The following is a 23,994-nucleotide window of genomic DNA, read 5'->3' as shown; positions in this document are numbered from 1 at the left end:
CCAGTCATCTTGTTGGTTGTAGGGCCTACCAGTAATCTTGTTGGTTGTAGGGCCTACTAGTCATCTTGTCGGTTGTGTCTCATTTCAGAGAACACAGCTCAGTGTGTCCTCATCCGGCTAACATTGATACAGCTCTGCTTTTTCCATAATGTGTCAAATTACTAAACATTTCACTGTCTTTGTTCCCTGTCAGTAACATAATGTTGTGTAGGAGGATGAAAGGACAGAAATGAGGAGTTAGTCATAAAGACTTGTTTTATTGCTCCGTTAGGCTACCTGCCGCCCTACATCAGAGAGACAGGGATCCTCATTTAGGCTACCTGCCGCCCTACATCAGATAGACAGGGCTCCTCATTTAGGCTACCTGCCGCCCTACATCAGATAGACAGGGCTCTTCATTTAGGCTACCTGCCGCCCTACATCAGATAGACAGGGCCCTTCATTTAGGCTACCTGCCGCCCTACATCAGATAGACAGGGCTCTTCATTTAGGCTACCTGCCGCCCTACATCAGATAGACAGGGCTCTTCATTTAGGCTACCTGCCGCCCTACATCAGATAGACAGGGCTCCTCATTTAGGCTACCTGCCGCCCTACATCAGATAGACAGGGCTCTTCATTTAGGCTACCTGCCGCCCTACATCAGATAGACAGGGCTCCTCATTTAGGCTACCTGCCGCCCTACATCAGATAGACAGGGCTCCTCATTTAGGCTACCTGCCGCCCTACATCAGATAGACAGGGCTCTTCATTTAGGCTACCTGCCGCCCTACATCAGATAGACAGGGCTCCTCATTTAGGCTACCTGCCGCCCTACATCAGAGAGACAGGGCTCCTCATTTAGGCTAAAATCTTATCACTGAGTAATTAATCATACTTAAGGTAAGATGGCAATTACTTTTCTGCAACCATTTCATGACTTGTAACTAAATTACATTAGTGTAAAAAACACTCAAATATACTGTTTACACACTGGATGTATAACTGTACTTCTACCGCCATCTAGTGGCTGAATGATATTAGAGCATGTCTTTAAAAGGACTACGCCTGGGAAACGTCATACAATAATACGGAAGCAGAGCGGTGGACAAAGAATACCGCACACACGCGGATAATATTGATACAATCCCACCAGAGAAGTATGTAAAAACAGCATTTTATTTACGTTACCTACCAAGCTATAAACGACACGTCAGAATTTTTTTTTTTTTTTACCTCGTGTATTCAATATTTGATTACGTTAGTGAACAAGATTGTATACAGTGGTTACACAGTTTCTTGTTTCATTATCAGACTGTCAGCTCAACCTGAAATAGAAGGTGAAACGTTTGGCTAGTAACCTATCTTTGGCTCAACTGTCAGGTGATACCAAGCCATCAAGTCAAATTGACTGACCACTTTATAAATAAAGTGATGTTATTCTTTATTTATTTAAACTTTATTTAACTAGGCAAATCAGTTAAAGAACAAGTTCTTATTTACAATGACGGCCTACCAAAAGGCCTCCTGCAATGACGGCCTACCAAAAGGCCTCCTAGTGACGGGGGCTGGGATAAAAAATACAACAACAAAAAATATATAGGACAAAACACATCACGACAAGAGAGACACCACAACACTACACAAAGAGAGACCTAAAACAACAAACAGCATGGCAGCAACACATGAAAACATAGCATGGTAGCAACTCAACATGGCAGCAGCACAACGTGGTAGCTGCACAAAACATGGTACAAACATTGGGTGATAAAGACAGGCCGATGTTTGAGATGGCTAGTATAAATCCAAAACAACAACATACACATGGATTGTAAATGCTTTCTTGTAATATATTATTATTCTTTCAGGTCAATGCCAGTGTGACAATGGATGGCTACTCGGTCCATAAAGTAATAGGTGAAGGGTCCTTTGGTCGAGCACTACTTGTCCAATCCAGAATCAACCATGAGAACTATGTCATGAAAGAGATCCTACTCCCAAAGGTAGGTTACTATTACCATTAAAAAAAGGAATACAGTATACAGGTAACTGGCAAAGCAAAGGAAACACCAACATAGTGTCTAACAGGATGTAGATCCACCACGAGCAGCCAGCACAGCTTCAGTGCACCTTGTCATAGGTTCTCCAAGCGTCTGGAACTCTATTGGAGGGATGCAACACCATTTTTCCCACAATAAATTCCTTAATTTGGTGTTTTGTTGATGGTGGTGGAAAAAACGCTGACTCAGGCGTCGCTCCTGAATCTCCCAGAAGTGTTCGATTGGGTTGAGATCAGGTGACTGATCAGGTGACCATGGCATACGGTTCACATCGTTTTCATGCTCGTCAAACCATTCAGTGACCACTTCAAATCAAATATTATTTGTCACGTGCGCCGAATACAACAACCTTACAGTGAAATGTTACTTACAAGCCCTTAACCAACAATGCATTTTTAAGAAAATACCTAAAATACCTATATAAAAAAAAAAAAGTAAGAGATGAGAATAACAAATAATGAAAGGACAGCAGACAGTAATTAACAATAGCGGGGCTATATACAGGGGGTACCGGTACAGAGTCAACGTGCAGGAGCACCGGTGTCAAGGTGATTGAGGTAATATGTACATGTAGGTAGAGTTATTAAAGTGACTATGCATAGATAATAACAGAGAGTAGCAGCAGTGTAGAAGAGTGGGGGGGGGGGGCAATGCAAATAGTCTGTGTAGCCATTTGATTAGATGTTCAGGAGTGTTATGGCTTGGGAGTAGAAACTGTTTAGAAGCCTCTTGGACCTAGACTTGGCGCTCTGGTACCGCTTGCCGTGCGGTAGCAGAGAGAACAGTCTACAGTTGAAGTCAGAAGTTTACATACACTTATGTTGGAGTCATTTAAACTCGTTTTTTAAACCACTCCACAAATTTCTTGTTAAATATAGTTTTGGCAAGTTGGTTAGGACATCTACTTTGTGCATGACACAAGTCATTTTTCCAACAATTGTTTACAGACAGATTATTTCAGTTATAATTCACTGTATCATAATTCCAGTGGGTCAGAAGTTTACATACACTAAGTTGACTGTGCCTTTAACAGCTTGGAAAATTCTAGAAAATTATGTAATGGCTTTAGAGGCTTCTGATAGGCTAATTGACATAATTTGAGTCAATAAGGAGTGTACCTGTGGATGTATTTCAAGGCCTACCTTCAAACTCAGTGCCTCTTTGCTTGACATCGTGGGAAAATCAAAAGAAATCAGCCAAGACCTCAGAAAACATTTGTAGACCTCGACAAGTCTGGTTCATCCTTGGGAGCAATTTCCAAACGCCTGAAGGTACCATGTTCATCTGCACAAACAATTGTATGCAAGTATAAACACCATGGGACCACGCAGCCGTCATACCGCTTAGGAGGGAGACGCGTTCTGTCTCCTAGAGAAGAACGTACTTTGGTGCGAAAAGTACGTTTGCAACTACACATGGGGACAAAGATTGTACTTTTTGGAGAAATGTCCTCTGGTCTGATGAAACAAAAATAGAACTGTTTGGCCATAATGACCATAGTTATGTTTGGAGGAAAAAGGCGGAGGCTTGCAAGCCGAAGAACACCATTCCAACCGTGAAGCACGGGGGTGGCAGCATCATGTTGTGGGGGTGCTTTGCTGCAGGAGGGACTGGTGCACTTCACAAAATTGATGGCGTCATGAGGAAGGAAAATTATGTGGATATATTGAAGCAACATCTCAAGATATCAGTCAGGAAGTTAAAGCTTGGTCGCAAATGGGTCTTCCAAATGGACAATGACCCCAAGCATACTTCCAAAGTTGTGGCAAAATGGCTTAAGGACAACAAAGTCAAGGTATTGGGGTGGCCATCACAAAGCCCTGACCTCAATCCTATAGAAAATGTGTGGGCAGAACTGAAAAAGTGTGTGCGAGCAAGGAGGCCTACAATCCTGACTCAGTTACACCAGCTCTGTCAGGAGGAATGGGCCAAAATTCATCCAACTTATTGTGGGAAGCTTGTGGAAGGCTACCCAAAACGTTTGACCCAAGTTAAACAATTTAAAAGCAATGCTACCAAATACTAATTGAGTGTATGTAAACTTCTGACCCACTGGGAATGTGATGAAAAAAATAATAGCTGAAATAAATAATTCTCTCCTATTATTCTGACATTTCACATTCTTAAAATAAAGTTGTGATCCTAACTGACCTAATACAGGGAATGTTTTACTAGGATTAAATGTCAGGAATTGTGAAAAATGTAGTTTAAATGTATTTGGCTAAGGTGTATGTAAACTTCCGACTTCAACTGTATGACTATGGTGGCTGGAGACTTCGACAATTTTTGGGGCCTTCCTCTGACACCGCCTGGCATGGCAGGAAGCTTGGCCCCGGTGATATACTGGGCCGTACGCACTACCCTCTGTAGTGCCTTGCGGTCGGAAGCCGAACAGTTGCCATACAAGGCGGTGACGCAACCCGACAGGATGGTGTAGCTGTAAAACCTTTTGAGGATCTGAGGTTGTTTGTGACATATTTTTTTCTTGCAGGGCAACATAACAGCCGTGGTAGTCAAAAATAATGACCTGCCCTGTATTTTTATACATATACCCTAAACATGATGTTAATTTCTTAACTCAGGAACCACACCTATGTTAGGGAAGCAGACCAGACTCTTTGGTCCTTTAAAAAAAAAACTGTATGTAAAATATTGTTGTGCTGAAGCTTGGAAAATAAGTAAATGTGACTCTAGATGACAACATAATTATATTGTTTCCATCATTTCCCGACGTGAAATCCGCTTCGTGTTTTTGTTTCCTTGCCGTTATACTAACGAGTATCGCGATACTGGTATTGTCCCCGACCTACTGTGTTGACGCACCTGCTTTCAATATACCTGGATATCTAGCTATATTACTTAGCATGTTTTCCTTTTGGCGCTAACCTACATGTGTGTATTCATCATAATAACTACATCTGAGCCAGATGCGTCTACTTGTTGCTGAGCCTTCTTCTTCTTCGTGGCTTCTTAACACTGGACCAGCTCTTCTTCATGGCTTCTTAACACTGGACCTGCTCAGCACATATCAAAGCTGCAGGCTAAAGTTCAATCTAGACTTGGTATCCTCTATCGTAATCGCTCCTCTTTCACACCAGCTGCTAAACTAACCCTGATTCAGATGACCGTCCTACCCATGTTAGATTACGGAGATGTTATTTATAGATCGGCAGGTAAGGGTGCTCTCGAGCGGCTAGATGTTCTTTACTATTCGGCCATCAGATTTGCCACCAATGCTCCTTATAGGACACATGACTGCTCTCTATACTCCTCTGTAAACTGGTCATCTCTGTTTACCTGTCGCAAGACCCCCTGGTTGATGCTTATTTATAAATCCCTTTTAGGCCTCACTCCCCCCTATCTGAGATATCTACTGCAGCCCTCATGCTCCGCATACAACACCCATTCTGCCAGTCACATTCTGTTAAAGGTCCCCAAAGCACACCCATCCCTGGGTCGCACCTCTTTTCAGTTCACTGCAGCAAGCGACTGGAACGAGCTGCAACAAACACTCAAACTGGACAGTTTTATCTCAATCTCTTCATTCAAAGACTCAATCACACTCTTACACTTACTGACAGTTGTGGCTGCATCACGTGATGTATTGTTGCCTCTATGTTCTTGCCCTTTGTTCCAATAATGTTTGTACCATGTTGTGTTGCACCATGTTGTGTTGCACCATGTTGTGTTTCTACCATGTTGTTGCCATGTTGTGTTGCTGCCATGTTGTGTTGCTATCATGTTGTTGTCATGTTGTGTTGCTCCCATGTTGTTGTCATGTTGTGTTGCTACCATGTTGTTGTTGTGTTGCTGCCATGTTGTGTTGCTATCATGTTGTTGTCATGTTGTGTTGCTACCATGTTGTTGTCATGTTGTGTTGCTGCCATGTTGTGTTGCTATCATGTTGTTGTCATGTTGTGTTGCTACCATGTTGTTGCCATGTTGTGTTGCTATCATGTTGTTGTCATGTTGTGTTGCTACCATGTTGTTGCCATGTTGTGTTGCTGCCATGTTGTTGCCATGTTGTGTTGCTGCCATGTTGTTGCCATGTTGTGTTGCTACCATGTTGTTGCCATGTTGTGTTGCTACCATGTTGTTGCCATGTTGTGTTGCTACCATGTTGTTGCCGTGCTGTGTTGCTACCATGTTGTTGCCATGTTGTGTTGCTACCATGTTGTTGCCATGTTGTGTTGCTACCATGTTGTTGCCATGTTGTGTTGCTACCATGTTGTTGCTGTGCTGTGTTGCTACCATGTTGTTGCCATGTTGTGTTGCTACCATGTTGTTGCCATGTTGTGTTGCTACCATGTTGTTGCCGTGTTGTGTTGCTACCATGTTGTTGCCATGTTGTGTTGCTACCATGTTGTTGTCATGTTGTGTTGCTACCATGTTGTTGTCATGTTGTGTTGCTACCATGTTGTTGCCATGTTGTGTTGCTACCATGTTGTTGCCATGCTGTGTTGCTACCATGTTGTTGCCATGCTGTGTTTCTACCATGTTGTTGCCATGCTGTGTTGCTACCATGTTGTTGCCATGCTGTGTTGCTACCATGTTGTTGCCATGCTGTGTTGCTACCATGTTGTTGCCATGTTGTGTTGCTACCATGTTGTTGTCATGTTGTGTTGCTACCATGTTGTTGTCATGTTGTGTTGCTACCATGTTGTTGTGTTGCTACCATGTTGTTGCCAAGTTGTGTTGTTGCCATGCTGTGTTGCTACCATGTTGTTGCCATGTTGTGTTGCTACCATGTTGTTGCCATGCTGTGTTGCTACCATGTTGTTGCCATGCTGTGTTTCTACCATGTTGTTGCCATGCTGTGTTGCTACCATGTTGTTGCCATGTTGTGTTGCTACCATGTTGTTGCCAAGTTGTGTTGTTGCCATGTTGTGTTGCTACCATGTTGTGTTGATACCATGTTGTCATGTTGTGTTGTTGTCATGCTGTGTTGCTACCATGTTGTTTTGCTACCATGTTGTCATGTTGTTTTGCTACCATGCTGTGTTGCTACCATGTTGTGTTGATACCATGTTGTCATGTTGTGTTGTTGTCATGCTGTGTTGCTACCATGTTGTTTTGCTACCATGTTGTCATGTTGTGTTGCTACCATGCTGTGTTGTCATGTGTTGCTACCTTGCTATGTTGTTGTCTTAGGTCTCTCTTTATGTAGTGTTGTGTTGTCTCTCTTGTTGTGATGTGTGTTTTGTCCTATATTTATATTGTATTTATTTTTATTTTTTAAAATCCCAGCCCCCGTCCCTGCAGGATGCCTTTTGCCTTTTGGTAGGCCGTCATTTTAAATAAGAATTTGTTCTTAACTGACTTGCCTAGTTAAATAAAGGTTAAATAAAAAATTTATTCAATAACTGTCTTTTTCAGACACAATCCAAGATGGCGAACACCAGAAGAGAAGCTGTACTCCTGTCCAGGATGAAACATCCCAGCATAGTGGCCTTCAGGGACTCTTTTGAAGGTAGACAATTTCACTGAGGTTATCTTGATTTTGAAATGCAACTGCTTTGATACTGCCATCCTTGTCAGATTAATGTAATCCCACTGGGCAAAAACTGGTTGAATTAACGTTGTTTCTCCACGTCATCTCAACATCAAAATGTAATGAGATAACATTGAATCAACATGGGAAAAACTGATTTAGATTTGAAAAGTCATCAGGAAGGTCATTGTATATCATTTTTTCACCCAACTTGTAACCTAAATCCAATGACATGGTGTCATTTTTTGGTTGATTTCATGTTAAATTCACATTAGTTGACGACTCAACCAAATGTAAATCAAATCTAGACGTTGAACTGACGTCTGTGCCCAGTCGAATGCTTTTGCTCTGCTTATGTATGTAATTGGGTATGGGTGGCTTATGAATGTGATATGTATATAGAAAACCCTTCCAGATAAAGTAGAGTGTCTTGTCTCCTGTAGGTGACGGCCTCCTCTACATAGTAATGGAGTTCTGTGGTGGTGGAGACCTACTCCAGAAGATACAGCAACAGAAAAACATGCTGTTCTCACAGGATACAGTAGGACACCTTAATTAATCAATTCATAGGATTCATTAGGTAATTAGCTAACTCAGCCAAATGCAAATCTCTAATAGTAGATCAGTAAATGGTTTCCCACTGTTTTGAAAACACGAACTGGTACAAACTGGTACAAACTAACTGGTAAAAAAAGCCAACTGACATTTACTCCTGATTATTATTTGACCATGCTGGTCATTTATGAACATTTGAACATCTTGGCCATGTTCTGTTATAATCTCCACCCGGCACAGCCAGAAGAGGACTGGCCACCCCTCATAGCCTGGTTCCTCTCTAGGTTTCTTCCTAGGTTCTGGCCTTTTCCTAGCCACCGTGCTTCTACACCTGCATTGCTTGCTGTTTGGGGTTTTAGGCTGGGTTTCTGTACAGCACTTCGAGATATTAGCTGATGTACGAAGGCCTATATAAAAAAAAAAAAGTATTTGATTTGGTAAGGCTGTGACGAACATGGAATTTTGGATGACTGTAATTGGCCAGCCAAATGACCGTGGTCTCCGTAATAACCATTCGAATAGCAAAAAATGTATATATTTTCACGACCGTTCAATAGTTTGGGGTCACATAGAAATGTCCTTGTTTTTGAAAGAAAAACAAAAAAAATTGTCCATTAAAATAACATCAAATTGATCAGAAATACGGTGTAGACATTGTTAATGTTGTAAATGACTATTGCAGCTGGAAACGGCTGATTTTTTATGGAATATCTACATAGGCGTACAGAGGCCCATTATCAGCAACCATCACTCCTGTGTTCCAATGGCACATTGTGTTAGCTAATCCAAGTTTATCATTTAAAAAGGCTAATTGATCATTAGAAAACCCTTTTGCAATGATGTTAGCACAGCTGAAAACTGTTGGTCTGATTAAAGAAGCAATAAAACTGGCCTTCTTTAGACAAGTTGAGTATCTGGAGCATCAGCATTTGTGGGTTCGATTACAGGCTCAAAATAGCCAGAAACAAATAACTTTCTTCTGAAACTCGTCAGTCTATTCTTGTTCTGAGAAATGAAGGTTATTCCATGCGAGAAATTGCCAAGAACCTGAAGATCTCGTACAACGCTGTGTACTACTCCCTTCACAGAACAGTGCAAATTGGCTCTAACCAGAATAGAAAGAGGAGTGGGAGGCCCCGGTGCACAACTGAGCAAGAGGACAAGCACATTAGTGTCTAGTTTGAGAAAGACGCCTCACAAGTCCTCAACTGGCAGCTTCATTAAATAGTACCCGCAAAACACCAGTCTCAACGTCAACAGTGAAGAGGCGACTTCGCGATGCTGGCCTTCTAGGCAGAGTTCCTCTGTCCAGTGTCTGTGTTCTTTTGCCCATCTTAATCTTTTCGTTTTATTGGCCAGTCTGAGATATGGCTTTTTCTTTGCAACTCTGCCTACTAATATGATGAGCCAGCTAATATGGTGACAATGATGTAGGCTGTGTGTAGCGGTTATGGTATAAATTATTACACACAATACCAGGCAGCCGATCCAAGTCCATTCTATTCATTGTTTGCTACAACACCTTACTTGTTTTAGCAAAGGGCAACACAGTTTCATCACATTGTTAAGAGTCCAGTCCTGCCTTCCGAGTGGTGCAGTGGTCTAAGGCACTGCATCGCAGTGCTAGCTGTGCCACCGGACATTCTGGGTTCGAGTCCAGGTTCTGTCGCAGCCGGCCGCGACCGGGAGGCCCATGGGGCGGCGCACAATTGGCCCAGCGTCGTCCGGGTTAGGGAGGGTTTGGCCGGCAGGGATATCCTTGTCTCATCACACACTAGCGGGCCGGGCACAGCGCACACTGACCAGGTCGCCAGGTGTACGGTGTTTCCTCCTACACATTGGTGCGGCTGGCTTCCGGGTTGGATGGGCATTGTGTCAAGAAGCAGTGCGGCTTGGTTGGGTGTTGTTTCGGAGGACGCATGGCTCTCGACCTTCGCCTCTCCCGAGTCCGTACGGGAGTTGCAGCGATGAGACAAGACTAACTACCAATTGAAAACCACGAAATTGGGGAGAAAAAAAGGGGTGAAAAATACAAAAAAGAGTCCAGTCCTATGACAGTTATTTATTTTCAATAACGGTCTCCATCCATAACTGTCAGTTAGTCCCTAACTTGTGTATTCTCTGAAACAGGATCCCACTCAGACTGTATTTCATGTCTATGTGTTACTAGATTCTGAAGTGGTTTGCTCAGATGTGTTCAGGTACGATGTACATCCATGACAAACGGGTCTTACACAGGGATCTCAAGTCCAAGGTAAGGTCCAGAGTTTTTACATAGCTACTGTTTCTTATCGGCAACACATATATTTCCTTTTAAAGGTCACAGTGTGAGTTGCAGACATGACGTTTTATCGTCCTGTTGCTGACTTTTTTTTTGACATTTTCATGTACATTTCTCTTGAAGGGGAGAATGTGCCTGAAGAATACTTTGTAAATAATGAACAATATTTTTCAAAAATCCTGCTATAACAATTGGATGACTTTGGGTGTTTCAGTAAGCAACAATTTGATGCCTTCATTTGCGTCAGACTACCTTATTCAAATATATATATTTTTATTTTGTTGTTGTCAGTCCACATGTCAAGTGTAATTGCTCCATTGTTATTTACCCAAGTTCTCTCTCTCAACTCCGGGAAACACCCGCAAGCAATTTTGTTGTTGTTGTTGTTGTTGGTGTTGTTGGTGTTGTTGGTGTTGCTGTTGGTGTTGGTGTTGGTGTTGTTGGTGTTGTTGTTGGTGTTGTTGTTGGTGTTGTTGTTGGTGTTGTTGTTGGTGTTGTTGTTGGTGTTGTTGTTGTTGTTGGTGTTGCTGTTGCTGTTGGTGTTGGTGTTGTTGCTGTTGCTGTTGGTGTTGTTGTTGGTTGTGTTGTTGGTGTTGTTGTTGTTGGTGTTGTTGTTGGTGTTGTTGTTGTTGGTGTTGTTGGTGTTGGTGTTGTTGGTGTTGTTGTTGGTGTTGTTGTTGGTGTTGTTGTTGGTGTTGTTGGTGTTGTTGTTGTTGGTGTTGTTGTTGTTGGTGTTGTTGTTGTTGTTGTTGGTGTTGTTGTTGTTGTTGTTGTTGTTGTTGTTGTTGTTGCTGTTGTTGTTGGTGTTGTTGGTGTTGTTGTTGGTGTTGTTGGTGTTGTTGGTGTTGGTGTTGTTGGTGTTGGTGTTGTTGTTGTTGTTGCTGTTGTTGGTGTTGCTGTTGTTGGTGTTGTTGGTGTTGTTGGTGTTGCTGTTGTTGGTGTTGTTGTTGTTGGTGTTGTTGTTGTTGGTGTTGTTGGTGTTGTTGGTGTTGTTGGTGTTGGTGTTGGTGTTGTTGTTGGTGGTGTTGTTGTTGTTGTTGGTGTTGTTGTTGTTGGTGTTGGTGGTGTTGGTGGTGTTGGTGTTGTTGTTGTTGGTGTTGTTGGTGTTGTTGGTGGTGTTGGTGGTGTTGTTGGTGTTGTTGTTGTTGTTGTTGGTGTTGGTGGTGTTGTTGGTGTTGTTGTTGTTGTTGTTGGTGTTGTTGTTGTTGTTGTTGGCCTGATGCAGGACTCTAGTGCAAGATGAGAGAGACTCTCAGACTGAAACATTCACACCGTTAATTTACAGAAGGATATTCTAATAGCTCGGCTAGGTTGTGAAAAATCCCCCAATTTTCCCCCACCGATTTAGACTACCGATTAGATCAGCGTTCTAACTCACCCTTGTGTGGCGCAATGACAGAATGACGCAATTTACCACCATCTGCCATCCTCCACCACAAACTGTTGCGGCAATAAGCTCGAAACTTTTAATTTTGAGGAACCACTTTATGTATTGTAAGCCTATGTCGTGAGAAAGTATTTTAAAGCTCTCCCAGGTCATGTTTCACCTCCTAAATCTGGTCAGTGACAGAAGGAATCCGTGTGAGTTGAAGCTCTGTCGTTGGTTTTTACTGTACGGTTTTTATTTTCAACGATTTCCTTCTGGTTTCTCCTCAGAATATCTTCCTGACAGACAATGGGACGGTGAAGCTGGGTGACTTTGGCTCAGCCTGTGTTCTAAACAGGTACCAGACGATGCTTCGCGCGCTAATACTGTTTCTATATTACTATAATTATACACTTGAGTGGACAAAACATTAAGAACAACTTCCTAATATCTAGTTGCCACCCCTCCCCCCCTTTTTGACCTCAGAACAGCCTCAATTCGTCGAGTCATGGACTCTACAAGGTGTCAAAGGTGTTCCACAGGGATGCTGGGCCATGTTGACTCCAATGTTTCCCACAGTTGTGTCAAGTTGGCTGGATGTCCTTTGGGTGGTGGACCATTCTTGATACACACGGGAAACTGTTGAGTGTGAAAATCCCAGCAGCGTTGCAGTTCTTGACACAAACCGGTGCCCCTGGCACCTACTACCATACCCCGTTCAAAGGCACTTAAATCTATTGTCTTGCCCATTCATCCTCTGAATAGCATATTTACACAAGGCATGTCTCAATTAAAAATCCTTCTTTAAACTGTCTCCTCCTCCTTCATCTACACTGATTGAAGTGGATTTAACAAGTGACATCAATAAGGGATCGTAGTTTTCACCTGGATTCACCTGGTCAGTCTACGTCGCGGTAAAGAGCAGGTGTTCTTAATGTTTTGTACACTCGGTGTATGTAATCATTTTTAGATGTTATTTCTCATCGCTTTAAACGATGTCCTGTGTTCTCTGTCACAGTGCGAAGGCCTATGCTCACACATACGTTGGGACGCCTTACTATGTCTCTCCAGAGATCTGGGACAGTAAGCCGTACAACAATAAGAGGTAGAGTCACAATAACCTGTACAATGTACATCCCTATTGTATTGATCAATGATTTATATTTAAGCAATAAGGCCCGAGGAAGGTGTGGTAGATGGTTAATATATCACGGCTAAAGGACACTGGATACAGCCCTTAGCCGTGGTATATTGGCCATATACCACAAACCCCTGAGGTGCCTTATTGCTATTATAAAACTGGATACCAACGTAATTAGAGCAGTAAAGATGTTTTATCATACCGGTGGTATACGATCTGATATATCACGGCTTTCAGCCAATCGGCATTCAGGACTCGAACCACCCCTGTTTATAATTCTGATTAACCCTACAATCTACTGTATAGAAATAATATATATGTGTGGATTATCCATTTTGTAATAGTTTCAATTTTAAACTTAGGGATGTGTTAACTCTGTCAGTGTTACAGTGATGTGTGATTCCCACGCCATCTCTCGTCTGTGAGTAAGTGTGTGTGTGTGTTACAGTGATGTGTGGTCTCTCGGCTGTGTCCTCTACGAGCTCTGCACCCTGCGACACCCGGTACTCACACTCTCTCACACACTGTCTCGTCTGTCTAAATATTGTGATTGTGTGTGTGTGTGTGTGTGTGTGTGTGTGTGTGTTGTGTGTGTGTGTGTGTACAGTGGTTCAGCTGACTCCTGACTCCCACTGTAAGAACCATTGTTTCATAGTGAGGGAAGGACGGTGTCTTCAGCAGAGTTGAATTAGGACATGTGTATGTGTCCCAGCCCAGGGAACTGTAGCCTGTAGCAGAGTTGAATGAGGACATGTGTATGTGTCCCAGCCCAGGGAACTGTAGCCTGTAGCAGAGTTGAATTAGGACATGTGTATGTGTCCCAGCCCAGGGAACTGTAGCCTGTAGCAGAGTTGAATGAGGACATGTGTATGTGTCCCAGCCCAGGGAACTGTAGCCTGTAGCAGAGTTGAATTAGGACATGTGTATGTGTCCCAGCCCAGGGAACTGTAGCCTGTAGCAGAGTTGAATTAGGACATGTGTATGTGTCCCAGCCCAGGGAACTGTAGCCTGTAGCAGAGTTGAATTAGGACATGTGTATGTGTCCCAGCCCAGGGAACTGTAGCCTGTAGCAGAGTTGAATTAGGACATGTGTATGTGTCCCAGCCCAGGGAACTGTAGCCTGTAGCAGAGTTGAATTAGGACATGTGTATGTGTCCCAGCCCAGGGAACTGTAGCCTGTAGCAGAGTTGAATTAGGACATGTGTATGTGTCCCAGCCCAGGGAACTGTAGCCTGTAGCAGAGTTGAATTAGGACATGTGTATGTGTCCCAGCCCAGGGAACTGTAGCCTGTAGCAGAGTTGAATTAGGACATGTGTATGTGTCCCAGCCCAGGGAACTGTAGCCTGTAGCAGAGTTGAATTAGGACATGTGTATGTGTCCCAGCCCAGGGAACTGTAGCCTGTAGCAGAGTGTCTGTCTGGAGCCGTAGCCGTCTGTCTGGAGTCGTAGCCTGTACCTGTCTGTCTGGAGCCGTAGCCTGTACCTGTCTGTCTGGAGCTGTAGCCTGAAGCTGTCTGTCTGGAGCCGTAGCGTGTAGCTGTCTGTCTGTAGCTTTCTGTCTGGAGCCGTAGCTGTCTGTCTGGAGCCGTAGCCTGGAGCTGTCTGTCTGGAGCCGTAGCCTGTAGTTGTCTGTCTGGAGCTGTAGCCTGTAGCTATCTGTCTGGAGCCGTAGCTGTCTGTCTGGAGCCGTAGCCTGGAGCTGTCTGTCTGGAGCCGTAGTTGTCTGTCTGGAGCTGTAGCCTGAAGCTATATGTCTGGAGCCTGTAGCTGTCTGTCTGGAGCTGTAGCCTGGAGCTGTCTGTCTGGAGCCGTAGTTGTCTGTCTGGAGCTGTAGCCTGAAGCTATATGTCTGGAGCCTGTAGCTGTCTGTCTGGAGCTGTAGCCTGGAGCTGTCTGTCTGGAGCCGTAGTTGTCTGTCTGGAGCTGTAGCCTGAAGCTATATGTCTGGAGCTGTAGCCTGGAGCTGTCTGTCTGGAGCCGTAGCTGTCTGTCTGGAGCCGTAGCCTGGAGCTGTCTGTCTGGAGCCGTAGTTGTCTGTCTGGAGTCGTAGCCTGTAGCTGTCTGTCTGGAGTCGTAGCCTGTAGCTGTCTGTCTGGAGTCGTAGCCTGTAGCTGTCTGTCTGGAGTCGTAGCCTGTAGCTGTCTGTCTGGAGTCGTAGCCTATAGCTGTCTGTCTGGAGTCGTAGCCTATAGCTGTCTGTCTGGAGTCGTAGCCTGTAGCTGTCTGTCTGGAGTCGTAGCCTGTAGCTGTCTGTCTGGAGTCGTAGCCTGTAGCTGTCTGTCTGGAGTCGTAGCCTGTAGCTGTCTGTCTGGAGCCGTAGCTGTCTGTCTGGAGGCGTAGCCTGTAGCTGTCTGTCTGGAGCCGTAGCCTGTAGCTGTCTGTCTGGAGCCGTAGCCTATAGCTGTCTGTCTGGAGTCGTAGCAGTCTGTCTTGTGTTTCCAGGAGTCCTCCTAAACCTCTGTTCTCCGTCTCAGTTTCAGGCTCCTAGTTGGAAGAGTCTGATCATGAAGGTGTGCCGTGGTTCCTACCCTCCTCTTCCTCAACATCTGCCCTATGAGCTGCACTACCTGGTCAAACAAATGTTCAAGACCAACCCCAAAGACCGGCCGTCCCTCCACACCATCCTCACGTCTCACCGCGTGGCCAGTCTCCTGCACAGACACCTGCCCAACAAGGTACTACATGTAAGCCCAGTTCAGAACCACATCCCTACCCACAAGACACCGGTGCTTCGATCCATTCATTAAAATCAGAATTTAACCAAAAACGAATCTATTTTTTTGTGGCTACCTGGACCTACCATTTTGGGTTTTGAAGTATTGAAACCAAACCATATGATTTGGTGATTTTGAAAAGTATTTTAATTAACCTGAAAAGGGTGAATGGAAGAAGTGCTCGTCATTTCAAACAGGAAGCCTAAGAAGCAACAAAAATGAATGATTTAGGCTATGCTATTTTAATTATTTCAAGGCTATAGCCTACAAAGACATACATTGTGAAGAATTTGTGAGTGCGACACGAGTCAGGGACATTAAGAGCACAGCATTTTAACAACATTTTGTTGTATTAAATCATGATAGTCTATATATAGGCTGTGACTGAAATTAAACAAAGAAATACCTTGTTAGGCTGAGTGCCTTTGAATTCATTTTTAGAAACACCCTTTTGGCTGGAGTCTACCCTCTCCTCACTTACAGAGCCACTTGGGAATGATAAACACCCTTTTGGCTGGAGTCTACCCTCTCCTCACTTACAGAGCCACTTGGGAATGATAAACACCCTTTTGGCTGGAGTCTACCCTCTCCTCACTTACAGAGCCACTTGGGAATGATAAACACCCTTTTGGCTGGAGTCTACCCTCTCCTCACTTACAGAGCCACTTGGGAATGATAAACACCCTTTTGGCTGGAGTCTACCCTCTCCTCACTTACAGAGCCACTTGGGAATGATAAACACCCTTTTGGCTGGAGTCTACCCTCTCCTCACTTACAGAGCCACTTGGGAATGATAAACACCCTTTTGGCTGGAGTCTACCCTCTCCTCACTTACAGAGCCACTTGGGAATGATAAACACCCTTTTGGCTGGAGTCTACCCTCTCCTCACTTACAGAGCCACTTGGGAATGATAAACACCCTTTTGGCTGGAGTCTACCCTCTCCTCACTTACAGAGCCACTTGGGAATGATAAACACCCTTTTGGCTGGAGTCTACCCTCTCCTCACTTACAGAGCCACTTGGGAATGATAAACACCCCTTTGGCTGGAGTCTACCCTCTCCTCACTTACAGAGCCACTTGGGAATGATAAACACCCTTTTGGCCGGAGTCTACCATCTCCTCACTTACAGAGCCACTTGGGAATGATAAACACCCTTTTGGCTGGAGTCTACCCTCTCCTCACTTACAGAGCCACTTGGGAATGATAAACACCCTTTTGGCCGGAGTCTACCCTCTCCTCACTTACAGAGCCACTTGGGAATGATAAACACCCTTTTGGCTGGAGTCTACCCTCTCCTCACTTACAGAGCCACTTGGGAATGATAAACACCCTTTTGGCCGGAGTCTACCCTCTCCTCACTTACAGAGCCACTTGGGAATGATAAACACCCTTTTGGCCACTCGGTTTTTATTTTATTGTATATATAATTTTTTTCTAGGCCTAAATGTTTTTAGGTAAAATACCCCAATCAAAATCAAAAGCTCCTAAATGTTGCACTATTGTATAGATAATAGAACAAATATGAACGAACGGTTTAAGAGGTCTAATTGTTTTGTTTATATGTAGTTTGCTACAATGACACACTTTAGTTATCTACCCACCTCATTCCTCTCTTTTAGCATGTGCACGTAGAAAGTACACGATCATGCTTTCGGGATTACGTGTCTTTTCAGATTCCACAATGACGCTTTAGTTGTGGACATTACATCACCGCACTCCCTCTCTTGGTCTTTGTAAGTCACCTTGATTTTGTTTTAAAAAATATTTATTTTTATATTTTTGTTTGTATTTTACCCCCTTTTTCTCCCCAATTTAGATATTTTCTCATCGTTTCAACTCCCCGACGGGAGGCGAAGGTGGAGTCATGCGTCCTCCGAAACGTGACCCACCAAACCGCTCACAACCCCACCCAAACCGCTCACGACCCCACCAAACCGCTCACGACCCCACCAAACCGCTCACGACCCCACCCAAACCGCTCACGACCCCACCCAAACCGCTCACGACCCCACCCAAACCGCTCACGACCCCACCAAACCGCTCACGACCCCACCAAACCGCTCACGACCCCACCAAACCGCTCACGACCCCACCAAACCGCTCACGACCCCACCAAACCGCTCACGACCCCACCAAACCGCTCACGACCCCACCAAACCGCTCACGACCCCACCAAACCGCTCACGACCCCACCAAACCGCTCACGACTCCACCTTTGCCTCCCGTCGGGGAGTTGAAGCGATGAGATAAGATCTTAACCCGGAAGTCAGCCGCACCAATCTTAACCCCGGAAGTCAGCCGCACCAATCTTAACCCCGGAAGTCAGCCGCACCAATCTTAACCCGGAAGTCAGCCGCACCAATCTTAACCCGGAAGTCAGCAGCACCAATCTTAACCCCGGAAGTCAGCCGCACCAATCTTAACCCCGGAAGTCAGCCGCACCAATCTTAACCCGGAAGTCAGCCGCACCAATCTTAACCCCGGAAGTCAACCGCACCAATCTTAACCCCGGAAGTCAACCGCACCAATCTTAACCCCGGAAGTCAACCGCACCAATCTTAACCCCGGAAGTCAGCCGCACCAATCTTAACCCCGGAAGTCAGCCGCACCAATCTTAACCCCGGAAGTCAGCAGCACCAATCTTAACCCGGAAGTCAGCAGCACCAATCTTAACCCCGGAAGTCAACCGCACCAATCTTAACCCGGAAGTCAGCCGCACCAATCTTAACCCCGGAAGTCGGCCGCACCAATCTTAACCCCGGAAGTCGGCCGCACCAATCTTAACCCCGGAAGTCGGCCGCACCAATCTTAACCCCGGAAGTCAGCCGCACCAATCTTAACCCCGGAAGTCAACCGCACCAATCTTAACCCCGGAAGTCAACCGCACCAATCTTAACCCCGGAAGTCAGCCGCACCAATCTTAACCCCGGAAGTCAGCCGCACCAATCTTAACCCCGGAAGTCAGCCGCACCAATCTTAACCCGGAAGTCAGCAGCACCAATCTTAACCCCGGAAGTCAACCGCACCAATCTTAACCCCGGAAGTCGGCCGCACCAATCTTAACCCCGGAAGTCGGCCGCACCAATCTTAACCCCGGAAGTCGGCCGCACCAATCTTAACCCGGAAGTCAGCAGCACCAATCTTAACCCCGGAAGTCAACCGCACCAATCTTAACCCCGGAAGTCAACCGCACCAATCTTAACCCGGAAGTCAGCCGCACCAATCTTAACCCCGGAAGTCGGCCGCACCAATCTTAACCCCGGAAGTCGGCCGCACCAATCTTAACCCCGGAAGTCGGCCGCACCAATCTTAACCCCGGAAGTCGGCCGCACCAATCTTAACCCCGGAAGTCAACCGCACCAATCTTAACCCCGGAAGTCAGCCGCACCAATCTTAACCCCGGAAGTCAACCGCTCCAATGTGTCGGAGGAAACCCTTTTCACCTGATGACCGTAGTCAACCTGCAGGCGCCCGGCCCGCCACAAGGAGTCGCAAGAGGGCGACGAGTCAAGTAAAGCCCTAACCCGGGGGATGCTGGGACAATTTTGCACCTCCCTGTGGGACTCCCGGGCACGGCCGGTTGTGACACAGCCCGGTTGTGACACAGCCCGGTTGTGACACTTGCGGTCAGAGGCCGAACAGTTACCGTACCAGGATGCTCTTGATGGTGCAGCTGTATGACTTTTTTGAGGATCTGAGGACCCATGCCAAATATTTTCAGTCTCCTGAGGCGGAATAGGTGTTGTCGTGCCCTCTTCACGACTGTCTTGGTGTGTTTGGACCATGATAGTTTGTTGGTGATGTCGATGTTAATGGGGGCCTGTACGGCCCTCTTTTTCCTATAGTCCACGATCAGCTACTTTGTCTTGCTGACGTTAAGGGAGAGGTTGTTGTCCTGGCACCACACTGCCAGGTCTCTGACCTCCTCCCTATAGGCTGTCTCATCGTTGTCGGTGATCAGGCCTACCACTGTTGTGTCGTCAGCAAACTTAATGATGGTGTTGGAGTCGTGGTTGGCCACGCAGTTGTGGGTGAACAGGGAGTACAGGAGGAGACTGAGCACGCACCCCTGAGGGGCCCCAGTGTTGAGGATCAGCGTGGTGGATGTGTTGTTACCTACCCTCACCACCTGGGGGCGGCCCGTCAGGAAGTCCAGGATCCAGTTACAGAGGGAGGTGTTTAGTCCCAGGATCCTTAGCTTAGTGATGAGATTTGAGGGCGCTATGGTGTTGAACGCTGAGCTGTAGTCAATGAATAGCATTCTCCTTTTCTCCAGGTGGGAAAGAGCAGTGTGGAGTACGATTGAGATTGCATCATCTGTGGATCTGTTGGGGAGGAATGCGAATTGGAGTGGGTCCAGGGTTTCTGGCATGATGGTGTTGATGTGAGCCATGACCAACCTTTCAAAGCACTTCATGGCTACTGACGTGAGTGCTACGGGTCGGTAGTCATTCATGCAGGTTACCTTAGCGTTCTTGGGCAAAGGGACTATGGTGGTCTGTTTGAAACATGTTGGTATTACAGACTCAGACAGGGAGAGGTTGAAAATGTTAGTGAAGACACTTACCAGTTGGTTCGTGCATGCTTGAGCACGTTTCTGCCTGCCCTTCCTCTCTCTCTCTCTTTCTCTTTCTCTTTCTCTCTCTCTCTCTTTCTCTCTCTCTTTCTCTTTCTCTCTCTCTCTCTCTCTCTCTTTCTCTCTTTCTCTCTCTCTCTCTCTCTCTCTCTCTCTCTCTCTCTCTCTCTCTTTCTCTCTCTCTCTCTCTCTATCTTTCTCTCTCTCTCTTTCTCTCTCTCTCTCTCTCTCTCTCTTTCTCTCTCTCTCTCTTTCTCTCTCTTTCTCTCTCTTTCTCTTTCTCTCTTTCTCTCTCTCTCTTTCTCTCTCTCTTTCTCTCTCTTTCTCTTTCTCTCTTTCTCTCTCTCTCTTTCTCTCTCTCTCTCTCTCTTTCTCTCTCTCTCTTTCTCTCTCTTTCTCTCTCTTTCTCTTTCTCTCTCTCTCTTTCTCTTTCTCTCTCTTTCTCTTTCTCTCTCTCTCTTTCTCTTTCTCTTTCTCTCTCTTTCTCTTTCTCTCTCTCTCTTTCTCTCTCTCTTTCTCTCTCTCTCTCTCTCTCTCTCTCTCTCTGCTTGCTCGGTCTCTTTACTAATGATGCAAGTGTGTGTTCAGTCTTCGGTCTGTTGGGAAGTAGAATATCCTAGCCTATTCATGGCACCACCTTCGGGATACAGCGGTATCTTTGGGTCAGTCTTGCGAGCACGGGTTAGACAGCTCTATATTACAGTAGGCAACCCGTAGCCTTTTTTCGATGACCCTTTTCATACATAATGGAATGTGAAAGTATATAGCAAGTCTGTCTGTTAGGGTAAGCTACACAACGTTTTATTTTAGAAAACGCCGACAGGAAACCTTCTTCTCTGGAGATATGAACGGGCATTTTACTGGTCTGTAAAGGCATGAGGTTTCTTGAAGAGGCACTAACGTACAGGCGACCAGACCTGTCAATCAAAACAATATGGAGCTGCTGCTGTGCGCAGGCCAATCTCTCCTAAGAAAAAAGTACATTTTAAACTTTGTTAAATACCATGACTTACCAAGACATTTAGTAGAAATAAAACACATCTAGCATACCATAAAAAAACAACACAGCAGCACTTCAATCAGCAACGTTTATTATTATCAGGGTAAAGAAAATACATTGTGATCAAATGTAGAATTGACCATACTTCAGCACCGAGTGTTATTATCCAACAGCCCAGCTGCAGTGTCTGTGATTGGGAGGTGACCCCATGACAGTCTCCTGCAGAGGGTTGTGTGCCTGTCTGCCTGCCTGTCTGCCTGTCTGCCTGCCTGCCTGCCTGCCTGCCTGCCTGTCTCTGTCTGTGTGTCTGTGGTATGTTTCTGTGGTATGTTTCTGATTCCGCATGTTGCTTTCTGGATCTGTAGGAGTCGGAGAGGAGAACAGGGAGATGGAGGAGAGAGGAGGGGGAGAAGGTCGCCTCACTCCTGGGGCAGAAGACCCTCATGACAGGCTCTACCCTGGAGGGTAAGGAGACGATTTAAGACCCATTCAGATATGTTATTCATTTCATAGTGAGATTGAACTGCAGGGTCCTAGTGTGAAGACGAGCAGGTTGAGTAGGAAATTAAACATCATTTATCATCAATTTATAAACCTGTTATTCTTTACATACCAATGCAAATATGGTAACACTTTATTTTACGGTGTGTGTATATATACATATATACACAAACTACTACGGATTTACTATATATTACGCGGTAGAGTGGTAATTAACAGTCGTAACCTATGAATTACTGTGTTTCTGTGAGATTCATTTGAATTAAACTAAACATTGTAATCCATCCTGTCTCTCCATGTAGGACTAGTCCTTTAAGCCCCTCATGGTAAAAGTGTCCTTGTGTGAAAAACAGTTTTTTTTTTTTTGCCAGACACACCCCTAGATAGATACTGAAACAATGCTTGACACACCCCTAGATAGGTACTGAAACAATGCCAGACACACCCCTAGATAGATACTGAAACAATGCTTGACACACCCCTAGATAGGTACTGAAACAATGCTTGACACACCCCTAGATAGATACTGAAACAATGCTTGACACACCCCTAGATAGGTACCGAAACAATGCCAGACACACCCCTAGATAGGTACTGAAACAATGCTTGACACACCCCTAGATAGGTACTGAAACAATGCCAGACACACCCCTAGATAAGTACTGAAACAATGCCAGACACACCCCTAGATAGATACTGAAACAATGCTTGACACACCCCTAGATAGATACTGAAACAATGCTTGACACACCCCTAGATAGGTACTGAAACAATGCCAGACACACCCCTAGATAGGTACTGAAACAATGCTTGACACACCCCTAGATAGATACTGAAACAATGCCAGACACACCCCTAGATAAGTACTGAAACAATGCTTGACACACCCCTAGATAGGTACTGAAACAATGCTTGACACACCCCTATTCAGGTACTGACACAATGCCAGACACACCCCTAGATAGGCCGTCTCACTGAAACATATGAGAATGTAGTGTGAAAAACAGACTTTATATATATATATACACATACAGTCGTAGCCAAAAGTTTTGAGAATGACACAAATATTATTTTTCACAAAGTCTGCTGCCTCAGTTTGTATGATGGCAATTTGCATATACTCCAGAATGTTATGAAGAGTGATCAGATGAATTGCAATTCATTGCAAAGTCCCTCTTTGCCATGCAAATGAACTGAATCGCCAAAAAACATTTACACTGCATTTCAGCCCTGCCACAAAAGGACCAGCTGATATCATGTCAGTGATTCTCTCGTTAACACAGGTGTGAGTGTTGACGAGAACAAGGCTAGAGATCACTCTGTCATGCTGATTGAGTTCGAATAACAGACCGGAAGCTTCAAAAGGAGGGTGGTGCTTGGAATCATTGTTCTTCCTCTGTCAACCATGGTTACCTGCAAGGAAACACGTGCCGCCATCATTGCTTTGCACAAAAAAGGCTTCACAGGCAAGGATATTGCTGCCAGTAAGATTGCACCTAAATCAACCATTTATCGGATCATCAAGAACTTCAAGGAGAGCGGTTCAATTGTGTTGAAGAAGGCTTCAGGACGCCCAAGAAATTCCAGCAAGCACCAGGACCGTCTCCTAAAGTTGATTCAGCTTCGGGATCGGGGCACCACCAGTACAGGCTTGCTCAGGAATGGCAGCAGGCAGGTGTGAGTGCATCTGCACGCACAGTGAGGCAAATACTTTTGGAGGATGGCCTGGTGTCAAGAAGGGCAGCAAAGAAGCCACTTCTCTCCAGGAAAAACATCAGGGACAGACTGGTATTCTGCAAAAGGTACAGGGATTGGACTGCTGAGGACTGGGGTAAAGGAATTTTTTCTGATGAATCCCCTTTCCGGTTGTTTGGGGCATCTGGAAAAAAGCTTGTCCGGTGAAGACAAGGTGAGCGCTACCATCAGTCCTGTGTCATGCCAACAGTAAAGCATCCTGAGACCATTCATGTGTGGGGTTGCTTCTCAGCCAAGGGAGTGGGCTCACTCACAATTTTGCCTAAGAACACAGCCATGAATAAAGAATGGTACCAACACATCCTCCGAGGGCAACTTCTCCCAACCATCCAGGAACAGTTTGGTGACAAACAATGCCTTTTCCAGCATGATGGAGCACCTTGCCATAAGGCAAAAGTGATAACTAAGTGGCTCGGGGAACAAAACATCTATATTTTGGGTCCATGGCCAGGAAACTCCCCAGACCTTAATCCCATTGAGAACTTGTGGTCAAACCTCAAGAGGCAGGTGGAAAAACAAAAACCCACAAATTCTGACAAACTCCAAGCATTGATTATGCAAGAATGGGCTGC

At 45.2% G+C, this 23,994-nt stretch overlaps 1 protein-coding gene across 1 annotated transcript in view; it reads left to right on the top strand.

Annotated features, from left to right (window-relative positions):
- The first annotated feature begins 1,063 nt into the window (after positions 1–1,063).
- The window catches only part of nek3 (NIMA related kinase 3), a 29,202-nt gene continuing 6,271 nt past the window's right edge, over positions 1,064–23,994 (top strand). The window contains exons 1-10 of the mRNA XM_038962146.1: positions 1,064–1,138; positions 1,847–1,981; positions 7,415–7,508; positions 7,973–8,070; positions 10,255–10,338; positions 12,022–12,089; positions 12,750–12,836; positions 13,321–13,375; positions 15,348–15,548; positions 21,532–21,631. Of these exons, the coding sequence (XP_038818074.1) occupies positions 1,865–1,981; positions 7,415–7,508; positions 7,973–8,070; positions 10,255–10,338; positions 12,022–12,089; positions 12,750–12,836; positions 13,321–13,375; positions 15,348–15,548; positions 21,532–21,631 (904 nt within the window). The 5' untranslated portion in view covers positions 1,064–1,138; positions 1,847–1,864. The remainder of the gene's footprint in view (positions 1,139–1,846; positions 1,982–7,414; positions 7,509–7,972; positions 8,071–10,254; positions 10,339–12,021; positions 12,090–12,749; positions 12,837–13,320; positions 13,376–15,347; positions 15,549–21,531; positions 21,632–23,994) is intronic.

This window comes from Salvelinus namaycush, chromosome 23 (assembly GCF_016432855.1).
Source record: "Salvelinus namaycush isolate Seneca chromosome 23, SaNama_1.0, whole genome shotgun sequence".
NCBI lineage: Eukaryota > Metazoa > Chordata > Actinopteri > Salmoniformes > Salmonidae > Salvelinus > Salvelinus namaycush.
This window is presented reverse-complemented; position numbering and strand designations above follow the sequence as displayed.